This window comes from Centruroides sculpturatus, unplaced genomic scaffold (genome assembly GCF_000671375.1).
Source record: "Centruroides sculpturatus isolate CEXI.00-Female unplaced genomic scaffold, Cexi_2.0 scaffold593, whole genome shotgun sequence".
NCBI classification, from domain to species: domain Eukaryota; kingdom Metazoa; phylum Arthropoda; class Arachnida; order Scorpiones; family Buthidae; genus Centruroides; species Centruroides sculpturatus.
This window is the reverse complement of record NW_019384877.1, coordinates 141,174-155,991: the sequence shown is the minus strand read 5'-3', so window position 1 is coordinate 155,991 and position 14,818 is coordinate 141,174. Positions and strand designations below refer to the sequence as shown.

At 32.8% G+C, this 14,818-nt stretch overlaps 1 protein-coding gene across 6 annotated transcripts in view; it reads left to right on the top strand.

Moving 5' to 3' along the window:
• The window catches only part of LOC111630976 (CTD small phosphatase-like protein 2), a 149,893-nt gene that overhangs the window by 15,281 nt on the left and 119,794 nt on the right, over positions 1–14,818 (top strand). For all 6 annotated transcript variants that reach the window (XM_023375147.1, XM_023375148.1, XM_023375149.1 and 3 more), the window contains exon 6: positions 11,599–11,749. In XM_023375147.1, coding sequence (XP_023230915.1) covers positions 11,599–11,749 — 151 coding nt within the window. The remainder of the gene's footprint in view (positions 1–11,598; positions 11,750–14,818) is intronic.

Here is a 14,818-nt window from a genome sequence, read left to right as displayed (position 1 = left end):
ATTTTTTTTTGCTAATTATGTATTCGCTCGAACTTCGTTAAAACCTTAACTGTACCCCGAACAACAACCGAAGTTGTAGGAAGAAATTCGCGTATTTTACCGATCTAGGTATCCCCCTTTTCCAAATTTTAATATCGACTCAAAATAATTTAAAAAGACAAATTACAATAAAACAGTTTATTATCCAACTATTGGAAACTTCACAACATGCCAAGGAAGAGAGGAAGGAGCAATTAAATAATTAAAATTATAAAGGATTAAAAAATATATATATAAAAATGGGGAATATCACACTTCTGACAATCGCTGCAAGTGTATGGACTAAATTTGGAGAATCCATGCTTCTTGCATGGACAACTATATGTGGCCGTCTCATGCGTCGGAAAACCTTCTGATTTATTCGTGTACGCACCAGATGAAAAAACAAAAAATATCGTGTATCCACAAACACTCTGATAAATAAATAGAATTGAAACGACACTTTGAAATGTTTTCCCGATGAAAATGAATAATAAGTTTCAATAAAAATGATAAAATGTAAATTGAATTTTATCATAATGAGTTTGCTTGAATTTCCTTTCTTCTGAGATCGCAGCAATGCATGACAGGTAAGCTAGTTATAGAATAAAAGAAATAAAATTATTATGACAAGAAGATACACACATGTATTACAAAAACTTGCTTATCCATATCATTATCTTGTAATATTGTTTATCTGCTTCCTTTTAGAGCACAGGTTCTCAAAGAAATAAATGAATGAGTAAATAAATAAATACATTATAAGTATTTATGAATTAAAAAAAAAGTGTACACGAGAATCGAACCTAGGAACTCAAGCGTACAAGTTAGGATCGTTACCACTCAGCCACAGGGCGCCCAAATGAAAGCACACATAATAAAGTGCTATAAAAACTTTAAGTTCGTTTTTCTTAATTATATTTGAGTATTGCACTTTAGTATTTTACAGGTAGTACACTCACATGGTGTACTACCTCTACACCAAAGATCATCAAAATCCGTTTCCCCAAAGCCGTAGGGTCTCCTTGTTAGTTGGAGCAGTTGTTGCAGCTCTACTAAATAGTGCACTAAATCCAGCCAGCTTATAACAGTAAGGGTGATTGAAAACAATGGGAATAAAGCATGGAGAATAGGGGGCCGTCCATAAATTATGTAAGGGCGATTTCAGCCATTCTAGACCCCCACCCACCCCTGTGTAAGAAACCGTAATACAGTGGGTGATCAGTTAATTTAACGAACATAATCCGTTCCAAGACTTTGTTCGCTATCCGAATTGTTCGTTAACTGATTATTGATTTACCATAGGTTTTAATGGGAATTTAATTAATTCATCCTGGAGATCTCCAAAAATAAAAAAATATATACTTTCTTACTGCATCTATTTATATGTAATAATAAAAATACATACGTACATACATACACAGTCTTGCATATTTATTAGTCATGTTTTTTCCGTTTGTGAGGGGTTAAAGAATCTGTCTAATGTCAATTGCTTTTCTCTCTTCTTCAGGGTTTTTCAGAAGTAATTAATAGTGTTGTAATTGTAGAGATCCACAAGCCTATTAACCTCTAAGGCCATTCTAAGACCGTTGTTTTGACATCCTCCCACTTCTTGAAAAGATGTCTAATAGCAGATATCGGCATTAATCCTCTTTTTCAGAAAATAACATATCTTGCCTAGTTTCTTGGCGTTCTTCTGCCATCAGATCAGTTTCAGGTTCCATTATGAACTCTTCAATGTTCTTTATTTCTCAGATGTGAATTTTGTTACTTCTTAAGCTGCTTGAATCTTCTTGATAATACTGTATCTTTCTTAGATAAGATTGAACTGCAACCTAATGTAGACCTGTTCAAGCCATACTGCACAGCAACATCAGACATCTTCTGTCCACTTAATACCTTTGCTATTATACTCTCATCTTTCGAAAAGAAAAACAGACGCAAAACTTAACGAGTGCCTACCTGACAGTCTCGCGAATATATAAAAGAATTGTTTTTTCAGAAATATAAAAGGCTGGAATTACAAGGGAGAGTTTCAAAGTTTGAAGGAATACTATCTGATCGGTATATAGCGGCTTGAGCGTCAATGTCAACGTCTCCCACACTCCGAAAAGTTTCGAATTGTTGCCCGAAGACAAGGGTAGACCAATCGGTATTCATTATTTTATGTCACTTCTTCTGTGTTTGTTCTGTGGGGTGTTCATTATCCGATCATGTGTTCATTTTTCGAACATAAAAATCTTTTGCGAAAGTGTTCGTTATCCGATCTGTTCGTTAACCGATCACCCACTGTATTTTCTTTGATCTCCCTCCCCACCCCTCCCCTATCTTACATAATATTTTGGCCTGATTTTATTGAAAGATTTTAACCAAAAAATTTTTTTTATGAAACCCTAAAAACCTTAGGTCCAAAATATATAATTATTAATTAGTTAATTAATATGTACTATTATTTATAAAAGACTTGTAAACAAATTTAAAAATATAAAAATTTAATGAATTCGAATGAATAATTTATTTTAAGAACTTTATTTTTTAATTATTAACAATATTATTATTATTATTATTATTATTATTATCAATGTCATAATATTTATTTTTGTATTAATTTTAATTTTTGGAAAAGACGCAAAAAACTTTGCCAGATCTACTAGCAAGTGCACATGTAAACAGAAATGTCATACAAAATAAAAGAAGAGAGAATAGAGAGAAAACACATTCCATTGCCATATTGATTACATCTTAGCTAAGGCCAAGAAAATAAACTACATGCTGCTAAAATGTGTTAGGTGCACCTGGGGACTAAATAATAAAGCTTATAAAACTCTATATAATGGGGCAATATAACCAATGCTACTTTATGCAGTCTCTGGCTGTGGTCGTGTAACTAGTAAAAATTCAGTAGCAAGTAAATTACTCTCTCTTCAAAGCCAGTTTGACATCAGAATTTCAAAGTGCTGCAGAACTGTTTTTACTAATGCCTCTCTGATACTAGCATAGCTTCTTCCTTTGCCACTATGTATTGTAGTAAAGGTTCTAAACTACTACATCAGAACTACAAATGTCAAGGCTCAACAACGGTCTCTACTTCTATCTACGGCTGTTCATACGCTACCACATTGCAATTATCCTACTATCTCTGATTATCATCCTGTAAACAAGGTTATTTGGTGTCATCTGCTTCCTCCATGGATAACCACGCAGACATTAATATCTACACAGATGGGTCCAAAAGCTCCCTTCTTGTCGGCTCAAGTATCTGTATCTTCCTCCAAACTGACATATTTTGCCAAAAATATGTTAGAAGGTACAGATACCTCCCACACACCTCCATCTATCAAGCTGAAGAAGATGCTGACTACCAAGCTGTTTAGTGGGCCACTTCACTACTAAACAAAACATTGTCTATCAACATTTACAGCGATTCTCAGTCTGTCGTAAAAGTTCTATTAAATCCCAATTGCAATAAATAAAATCGCATATATCCAGCACCATATTAAAAATCTTGTAAATAAGATAACTTTTATATTTGTTCCTGGCCATACCGGCATACTAGGAAATGAAAAAGCTGACTTTGAGGCTAAGTCAACTGCAAAAAACACTGATTTCGACTACACTTGATCCCTCTCTCCCGTAGCAGCCTTAAAAATTATATTTGTGACAACACTATGCAAAAGTGGTGGAATCAGTAAAAGTAGTTGAGCAGTAAAACTGGTAGAATAACAAGACTTTATTTTCCTAGTGTTGAATGTAGGTTCTCATCACTACTTAGAGATTTAACGTTTGCTACTGCTCAACTACTTATCGAGCATGGTATTTTTAGAAGCTACCTGGCGATGTATAACCGGGCAGAAACTGCTTCTTGCTTTTGCTCTACAGAAAACCTAGACACCGTCGACCACATGATTTATCATTGTCCAATTTATGATCAAGATAAACTTATTTTGAAATTAGAAATTTTTACACTTGGTTTCAGGTGGCCATGTCCACTCGATAATCTTGTTCAGAAACCACTGTTTGATGCTTTTTACAATTATGTTAAAAAAATATGGAAGACTATAATTTCTAATAACTAGTTTTACATTTTAGTTTTCACTAAAAGCCGAATACTAATTTTATGTTTACTTTGTATCATGTATTTTGGTTTATGTGTTCTTTGTGTTATACACTTATTCTAATAAAAAACAAGAGAGAAAAACCACCACACGGCCTTTCTCCCATGACAAAAAATGTGTAGAGCGTGAATCTGCTAGCATTATTAGTCTATCATGTCATATGAGACAACAAGCATTCTTAATAGAAACCACCAAATTGAAGCCACTGACTGACAAAACGCCACCACTGACGAGATCAAAAAATAAAAATAAGAATATATGTAAGACAAGATCTATTACCCCTACCCCTGAGTAAGAAATTGTAAGAAATCCTTGATCCCCACCCACCCCAAAATACCTTATGTAATTTATGGATGGTCTCTAGGTTTGTTATAAACCCATGTTTCAATTCTGCCATTATTTAACATGATATAGAGATCAAGGAAATGGACTTCATTGGTGCTAATTGGCTTGTAAGGGTTACATTGAATCACTTGCAACAGTTCATTTACATCTGGTTTGGACTTCCAAATTATCATAATGTCATGCATGTAATGGGTGTAATAAAATATCTCTGATAAGAACTCTTGTGTTGCTTTGTTCTTGAGTAAGTGAACTAATAGTTCACATAAATTTCCTGACAGTGAGCTACCCATTGATACACTCTGTTTCTGCAGGTAAGTTTGCTTATTAAAGCTAAAAAACAAGGTATAACAAAGAAGGTATGCTAATTCAAGTATGTGCTAATGGTATAAATTTGCAGATGGTACTAGGTTAAATAAGTTATTCCTTAGAATGCAAAATCAAGGCTCCAATTTAATGAATGGAAACATGGAGATGAAGTCAAGCACTGTAATGTACTTACTTCCTGCCAGTTAAATTTTGTTTAACTTTTGTAAAAGTTGAAAAGAATTTTGGATGCCGTACTGACAGTTTTTTAGGCAGTTGGCAGTAATAGGTGATGTATGTGTCTCTCTAGGCTTATTGTTGGCAATCTCGCCTTATCTACGATTGGATGTAATTATTTACCTGGCTTATGGGTCTTTGCAAAAGCAATGAGCTGGGAGTCTGTGGTGGTGTGTCCTAACCCAAGAACTTTGTTACGTTTGTGCAAGTTAGAAGGATACTCTTATTCTGTAGCTTCTACAAGTAATCGTTGTTCATACATTGCCATTTTTTTATATTGTAGGAAGGCATGGATTGGGAAGCAGGAACAGGAAAGGAGAAAGATTGATTGAATTCTTCAAAGAACATAGTATGGTGATTACAAATACATGGTTTCAAAAGCATAAGAGAAGGTTATATACATGGAAAGATCCTGGGGACAACAACAGATACCAAATAGACTATATACTAATTAAACGGAGATACAGGAATTCTATTAAAGATGTATGCACTTATCCAGGTGCAAATATAGATTCAGATTACAGCCTCTTATTTGCAAAATTCAAACTGAGGTTAAAGATCACAAAGAGGAAAAAGACAAGTGAGAAATGAGATTTAAAAAATTTGAAAAGGAATAGTGAAATGTTTAGATTAGTATTTGAACAAAAATCAAAGAAATAAATGAAGAGGATGTTGAAGGACCAAGGTGGATATCAATGAAGGAAAAGATTTGTGCCACAGCAGAGGAATGGGTAGGAAATAAAAAAGGTCAAAAAACTCATAAATCCTAGGTTATGGAGAAAAAGGTGAATAAAATGAATGAAAGAAGAAGATGGAAGAATATGAACTTTGAAGAAGGAAGGTGAAAATACAGAGAACTGTACAATAAGCTAAGAAGAGTGATTGAGTAAGCCAAAAAAGTGTGGCTTGAAAGAGAATGTGAAGAAATTGAAAGTCTGGAGAGGTAAAAATCATTTGAACTAATATATGATAAAGTTAAGAATGCATTCTAGTTTAGAAGGGCTAAGAGAGTAACTATTAGTGACAGAAATGGAGAGGGTATAAATAATGAGAAGATCCTGCACAGATCGCACAACTACATAAGTGATCTGTACAGAGCAGAAAATAATGTAAAACTGAAGGTAAAAGAAAAAAGTGATGTGGATAAAGATGAAAAAGCTTCAATCTTGATGGAAGATGTTATGAGTACAGTATATGGATTAAGAAACAAAATCAGAAGTCATTGATAACATCCTTATAGAATTCATTAAGAATATGGGTGAAAACAGAATTAAGAAAATTGCTAGGCTTTTCAATGTGATCTATGATACAGGCATGTGGTCTGATGACTTTCTGAGGAATACAGTAATACCTCGACTTACGCGAACTTGGAGTTATGCGATTTTCAAATCTCATCGATTCGTCTTTTGTTTGAGCGCCATGCAACCCTCGATTACTCACTCTCCCCCCATTATTGTTCAGCTTACATGTTCGGATGTGTCACGCAGAATCCACACATAGCTACAATTTATTTTGTGTTATTCATTTCTGTGTTTGTTATATCTGTGGAGACTTGAGAGACTCTACTATGTCATCGAAACGAAGTAGAATTAATTCTTCTGCATCAAACAAGAAAAGAAAAACTTTATCTTTGGAATGTAAAGTTAACATTGGGTATGATCGTAAAGTCGAACGAGTTAAGCGAGAATGACGTCATCGTTATTCCTATTTCGTTAGATTTTTCGAACAATTCGTTACTAACACGTTTAACTCGTTTGACTTTACGAACGTACCCATTATTAAAGACTTCAATACAAAAATGAAAATTTGTGAATTGGCAAAGAAGTTTGATCTACCGGAATTGTTGGTCAGAACAATTATAAAAGGCAAAGAAAAAATTCTCAAAGCTGTGAAAAATGCTCAATCTTTAAGTTCAAGCATCATTCGTAAACGTCACAGTATTATCGCTGAGATGGAAACAATGTTAAAATTATGGCGTAATAATCAAGTAAATGTGAAAAATTGTAAAATAATATAGGCCTAATTTGTTATATGTATTATCTAAGATTTTATTAAACATTTTTTTCTAAATTATTGTTTTCTTTAGTCTCCGGCCCCAATTAAAAATTATTTGTATGTATTTATATGCGAAATTATACCCCGACTTACGCGAATTCGACTTACGCGGTTACCGCTCGGTGGGGTATTACTGTATTTTTATTTCCATTCCAAAGGAAGATAAAACAATCAAATGTGAAGGTTATAGAACAGTTAGCCTGATCTGCCATACCTCAAAAATCCTTTTAAGAAACACTTCTTATTAGAGACTCACCTCTATGGAAAACTGAATCCATCCACAAGGAAAGAACAGTTTGAGTTCAGAAAGATAAGAGACACTAGAGATGTGATAGGGGTGCTGAGAACCATATGAGAATGATACATTGAAAAAGGAAAGGAAATGGCGTGTTTTATAGACCTAGAAAAAGTGTTTGACAAAATTGACTGGAAAAGATTGGTGGACATTTTGAAAGGAAAGAATAAATTGGAAGGACAGGAAATTTATACTAAACTTATACAAATATCAGAGATCAGTAGTTAAAGTGGATGGTCAATACAGGGAAGAAGTCAAAAATGAAAAGGGTGTTAGGCAGGGGTGTTGCCTATCACCGCTTCTTTTCAACATATACTTGGAATAGATGATTATGGAATATCTAGAGCACAGGTTCTCAAACTTATTTCGACCACCGCCCACTTTGAGATTAAAAAAAAATCTAGTGCCCCATATTTTTTAACTTACTTTTTTACATTACCATCTGTTATCTTAAAAACAGTTATTGCAAATATAATGTTTAAACATGTATTATTATATGGATAGGACAGATAGGGTGTGACCCATATCCTATTTCTGAGATCAAAGAATGTTTCAATGAGAAGAAATAAAACTCATATTTAATCAGTGAGCCTTCTACTGCTCCCCTGAAAGCCTCCAGTGCCCACAAGGGGGCGTTATCACTCACTTTGAGAAAGGATGATCTAGAGGAAGAGAAAAACAATAAAATCAGGGAAGGCAGATTCAGTGCCTAAGGTATGCTAATGATATAGCAATTCTGGTGGAGAGTGAGGGTAAAATGAGAAAGATCCAGAGTGGACTAGAGAGGGGATGTGTGGCCTACAAAATGAAAATTGATGTTAACAAAACTAAAATGCTTTGGATCTGAGAAAAGGAAAGGCCAACATCCATATAAATGGTGATAAAATGGAACAAGTGAACAGGTTAGATACCTGTGTGCTTGGCTTGTGAGTGGGAAAGAAATCAAGAGGAGAATTGGTATGGCAAAAGAGGCATTTAACAGAATAAAAACAATTTTGTGTGAGCTTCTGAAATTAGAATTGAGAAAATGTTCAAATGCTACATCTGGAGTGTTTTCCTCTACTGTGCTGAAACTTGGATCTTGAGCAGGGGCATACCAATCAAAAATGGCTCCTAGGGCACGCATCAAAGTTGCGCCTCTTCGTAAATTATCTTAATATAAAAAACAGATACACTAAATAAAACAGTCATAAATCTTATTTACAAAACATATTTATTTTCTATTTTATAACGAAAGTGAGTCTGTAAATCCTTTACACTTACAATTGCAGCTTCCTGGCCTTCTGTGATGCAAAGATATCAATGATGTTTTCAAAATCAGTTTTTCCGTTTCTTCTCGCTCTATACCGAGCAAAGCTAATTACAGGACTTCCATGGACAGCACACCACTGCTCCTGCACACAAAGAACTAGTACTTTCTTATTTTCATCATCCTACTTGTCCCTGTTATTGTTCCCATATTAAGGTACCAATTTAAAGCTCAGGACATTGATTCTTTCTTTACCTTTATCAACTCTTGATACTGTGGTCTTAGTCCATTTCTCACAGGAGTCAGGCAAAGCCCCTGCATGTTGACTTTGGGGCTTGAACTACATTATTTCTCTTAATGATCTCCATGATTTGAATTTTGGCAAAAGCTTTATGCTGGATGCCCTTCCTGACACTAATTCTCCTCTTTTATCGGGATTGGGACTGGTTGAGTGGATCTCAAGCAGATCTTATGTCCATACCAGAAATATCAAATAAACAATCAGCAACAACTTTATCTTTCTTAGATACCTCCTTTATAGTTCCAAGTGAATGTTCAGCCTCATAAATCATGGGGAATGGTTAAAAAGTCACTTAAATTAGGTTTTTTATTTGCTAGCAAAGGTAATTTGTGTTCTTGAATTAATGTTAATTTCTTAGTTTACTTATGGTTTACTTCTTATCAAAGTCATCTAATTTTAGTATTTTGGATTAATGATAGAATAAATTATTTTACAAATATAAACATTGAATAACTTGATCTTTAAGATTAATTCCAAACAATTGTTGGATTATATCAGGCTATAATAATTATACTAATAATAGTCCATATTTATATTGGCTATATTAATAGTAGCATTAATTTATCTCAATATAATCCAGCAATTGTTTGGGGAATAAATTATGTTTATTTAATAAAACATTTTATAAACATCTATTTACTCAAGTTTTGATTAAGACCAAACAATTTACAATATTATATTGGGTATAACATTACTAAATATTTAATAATTTTGCCTAGAGGTAGGTGTTAGGCACCATCTCTTGATAAATTCAATAATTATAAATTAGTAGCCATATTATAGCTTGATATAATCCAGCAGATTATTTGGCCTTAGGACATTTTATTTTAAATCTTAATTGTTTAATGATTCTAAAAAGATATCTTTCTTTAATTAACAATTTTCTAACTAATTAAAAATTTTAGTTTGCAGAAGTGAATTTTAAAAATAGAAAATGATAATTCATTTGAATGAACATTCAGTTAAAAACAGCTAAATAGGTTAATAAGCATTTTCTATAAGTTAATTGTTTATAAAACTGTTTGTTTACAATTGTCAAGTATACATATTCTTTTAAATGAATACCTGAGGACTTGAGTACAAAAATGGGTATCTGGAATTTATCCCTACAATTGGGATGTATCAAGGGTATTTTTGTTTTTGAAAATAGACCTATACTTCTAAGACTATTGCATGTATAGATATTGGATTGTATACAATCACAATATCTCATTAGAAAGTTCATGTATTTCTTTGTTTTTACCATCAATAGTATGTGGGTTTTTTCGTAGTTTCAGAAGTTAAAATGGCAAATACAAATATTGAAATTTTGTCAATTTTGAGGCCTGTTTTATGATGGGCCTTAAAGATACTGAACTGCTTGCAAAATTTGTGAAATGGAAGATTGTGAAACAGCATTGGACTGTGATGCCCAGAATTGCAGGCATTCCCCTGCTTATGAACATTCACTTTACAAACTTTTAGACTTATGAACAATTTGACTGTATGCGTACAATTTAAATTTTCCATTAATTCCAAAGTTCTCTTTTCCTTAGTAGGCTAGTGTTGAAGTCTGTCTTTAGCTAGTAATAAGTAATACATTTTTAATAAATAATTAATGTGGATTTATTTCTATTGTATATTGTATTTTTTTGTTTTTGTGCAAATTCTGATGTTCCATCACCACTTCTGTGGAGGCATCAAAGTCGGTAACATTGGAATAAAGGCATTTTTGCTATTGTTTGCAAATTTTTATAAACTTTTATGATTAATGGTTCAAAAATATATCCAAAACAATATTAAATGTAGCAGTGGAGATAAATGCAAAAAGTGTGGCTCTGTTACTGTGCAAACTAAGCTTGACACTATAAAACTAAGTTAGTTAGATGAAATAAACCACATTTGAAACACTTGCTACTAATCAGTAGCAAGTGGGTAAATGAGTGTAATGTATTTTAATAAGTACATTGAAGGATCAAACACTAACAATAAGTGGTTATTCTGTGTACAAATGTTATTTCTAGTTTAGTTTTGACTTATGACATAACTGTGGGAACCTAATATGTTTGTAACTAGGGGAGTGCCTGATTTGAGAAAAAGAAAAAGAAAAAACCTTTGGTACCATCCAATATTTATAATTAGATAAACTTAATATATCTTGGTTTAATTAACACATTATCAAAGACATTACTCATTACTAAATATTGTTGCCAACTTTGATTAAAAAAAAACTCCAGATAAACAAATTCATTCAATATAATTTCCATTTTAAGCCACCACTTATTTTATAATTTGCTTGGTTTGTTATGGTTTATTGATATTAAACAGTCTTTTAAAACTGAAAATTTTGAACTTCAAACAATAAACTTGTTCTTGCATCACAATGTTATAATTTTGTTTAAATAATTTTTAGAATAAATGTATTCTGTATTATATCACTTTTAAATAAAGAATTCAGGTGCCAAAGTGATAAAGCATAATCAACATTATAAATTAATTTATTATAATTATTGAAGTTAATATGAGAAGGTAGCATATCTGCCTACCTCTGGTTGAATTAATTGTAACTAATTATTAAATGTAGCCTAAAAATTTCCTGATAATTTGGCAGATTGCTTGGCTTTTAAATATAAAGTTTTGATATTTTGTAAATATTAAATTACTATTCATTTACTTTATGCAATACTTGTATTTTATACAGGAAATCTGAATGGAAGCTTAAAAGGTGATGATGTAATTAAGAAACCATTACCTATTTCTGAACCATGTGCACACCACGTAACTGTTTATAATGCAGAATATCCATCGCCTGAAGAAGCAGAAGTTGCTGAGGAATGGGATAGTTTTGATCCGTAAGGAAAATATTACTAAAAATATAAATAAAGATTAATTTTAATCATTCTAGCAAGGGGAAATTTATATACACCTATCTCACTTTTTGCATGGTGGATATGTTCTGAAAAATGCAGTGTAAAAAAAAATTCATACAAAGTACAGTACATACATCCTGTAGAAAAATGTTTGACAGGATCCACAACTTTATTGGAACAAAACAGTAAGTAATTTACAAAAGAAACACAAACTTTTTTATTCTAACATCAATTTTCATTGACATTATTTGTACATAAATATAGTAAACAAGGTAACATAGGAAACATAAAATCAACATACAGTATTCTCTGATGTATAGTATGTTCAGTACTGCACTATGCATAAAAAAGATAAATTTAGGTCAAAGGTTTTGAATTGGAATACTTTCTGAATATCGTTAAAATCAATGCATTTTGAATATCATTGCATTTTCAAATACATTTATAATTTTAAATTGCGTGAGGCATGAGTATCACAAAATTGATCAATAACATGCATGAAATGGTCACAAATTGTAAATAAAATACTAAAAACATTTTTATGGGATATTTTGTAAAATAATTTTGCTTTAATATTTCTGTTATAATAGCATTTTGTTATAATAGCTATTAAAGTTTTGCCTGCCTTGTGTAGGACAAATGATTCTCATGTTTGAAGTTAATAAATACTCTTCTTCTTTTTGGCTTTATAACTTTCTAGTAACTCATGAGCCCTGATGTTATCAATTTGCCTAGTTCGAGTAACAATGGAGGTGTTTTGTAGATTGTCATGGATGTTGTCCGAGACAATAATGGATGGGAAAGTAGTGTGTTTTGTTGCTGATATTGTTCCATCAATTGTTTTTGTAGTCCTGAAATAATACATAGAGAGCAAGTGGTGGAATCAATGTACTGTAAGTCATCGTGGTACCTTGGTCTATTATTGGAATCAAACATTGACAAAAAAACCTTTAAAATGCAGCTTTTTATTAACTAATTGAATGTTTTTGTTTGTTTGAATGACCTTTCTTAGGAATAAAAATCGAAATCATTCAATTTTTATAAAACAAAGTTTGTTATGGAACAATTTTAAATATTTGAATTTTCATAGCTGTCTAGTGCACAAGCCCATAAAAATACAATATGTATGGGTTACTTGTACAAATATATATATATATATATAAATGATACATAAATATAAAATAATAAATAACTAAATAAAATTAAATAAAAATTAAATATAAATAACTAAAACATTAACACAATTGTGATTAATTCCTTAACCATTCATCTCTTTTTATACTAAAGTATTCATATTATGCCTGTTCTCCATGCTTCTGAGACTTTACTCAATTCTCTAAAGTTTATTACTTGTCCTTCCTGGTTGATCTTGTGTATTTGCCATGCTTTTGCATATTTAAGGTGTCTCTTGTCCTGAATCTTTTGTATTATTTTAGCTCTTTCCCAATCCACTACTACCTCTGTTGGGTGTGCTATAACATACGTTGCTAGTGCAATGACTGGCTGCTTGTTTCTGACTGACAAGACGAAAAGCAATAGACCAGAGCCTTATTGCAGAAATTTATAGAATACCCGTACAAGACAAAAAGTATCAAAAAGAGCTTTACTACATCGGAGCCGCAGGGAGGCCATTAAAAGAAAGGTTAAAAGAACATAAAAGGAACTACAGAACGAGTAACCAGTTATCACACTCGCGATGTATGTTATAGCAGACCCGACAGAGGTAGTAATGGATTGGAAAAGAGCTAAAATAATACAAAAGATTCAGGAAAACAGACACCTGAAATACGTAGATGCATGGCAAATATACAAGACCAATCAGGAAGGACAACTAATAAACTTTAGAGAATCGAGTAAAGTTTCAGCAGTATGGAGAGCAGGCATAATCTGAATACTTTAGTATAAAAAGGAATGAACAGTTAAGGAATTAATCACAGTTGTGTTAATGTTTTAGTTATTTATTTTTATTTTGTGACTGTAGGGTCGGTGTCTCTGACACCACGTCAGGATGTGACACCACCAAGTCTCGCAGGACTCGGAAATTGCGACTTTACGTCTCACGAGCAGTGGCGAGTAAGCGGGTGGATTCGGAGCAGAGGTGAGGAGAGAGACGAGGAAGTGATTCACTCGAAACTCTGGTTAACTAACAAGAACAATTTTAATTCTAACAAAAGAGACTACAGATATACTGTCGATATCAAGCATGACTAAAGGTCCCATTGATTATTACTAGCCCATTCGAGAGAGAGAGTTCACAAACGACTCATGTGTTGATAAATACCTTGTTAAGAGACGTGGTGTAGTAATCCTGGATTCTGGCAGTTGGAAGGTGATTATTTAATTTCATGGATGTGGTAACACAGAGCGGTAAAACTGACGATTAAAACAGTCCACAAATGAATATCCAATGGCTTCCTGGTTGGGTAACGTTCAGAAGTAGTATTCTGAAGATGCAGGGACAAGTTCTTACATTCCCAGTTGAACGACTAGAAGACGACTGCCTGGATTCTCATCGCTCTCCCTGGTTATAGGGGATTTTTCCTTCTGGGGTTTTTCGAGGAGGTCAGGAGTTTGTTGCAGAGGGCCTGGCGTCCAGTACTGGAAATTTGTTGAAAGTTTCGGGTGACACATTAATGACTAGATGGATCATCCTCAACAAGGAAGCAAGTTTGTGGAAAGCAATTTTTATGATAGCTCTTGATAAAAATTCGAAATAAAATGACGAAATTGTAAAATGACCAAAGGTCACGCTAATATTTTTATCCCTTTGTCCGTCACAATTTTATATTTATATATTATTTATATACAGTGGTACCTCAGGATACGAAATTAATCCGTTCCGAAACTGAGATCGTATCATGAAAATGTCATAAGGTGAATCATCTTTTCCCATACGATTACATGTAAAACCAAATAATTCGTTCCAACGCGAAAAACATACTCAAATTAAAGCCAAGTAATACATTAAAAAAATAACTATAGTAAGAAAAACAAATGAAAAATGCGAACTAATGTAACGTCCTATGGTGAGTTTTTGTTCGTATCGTGGAA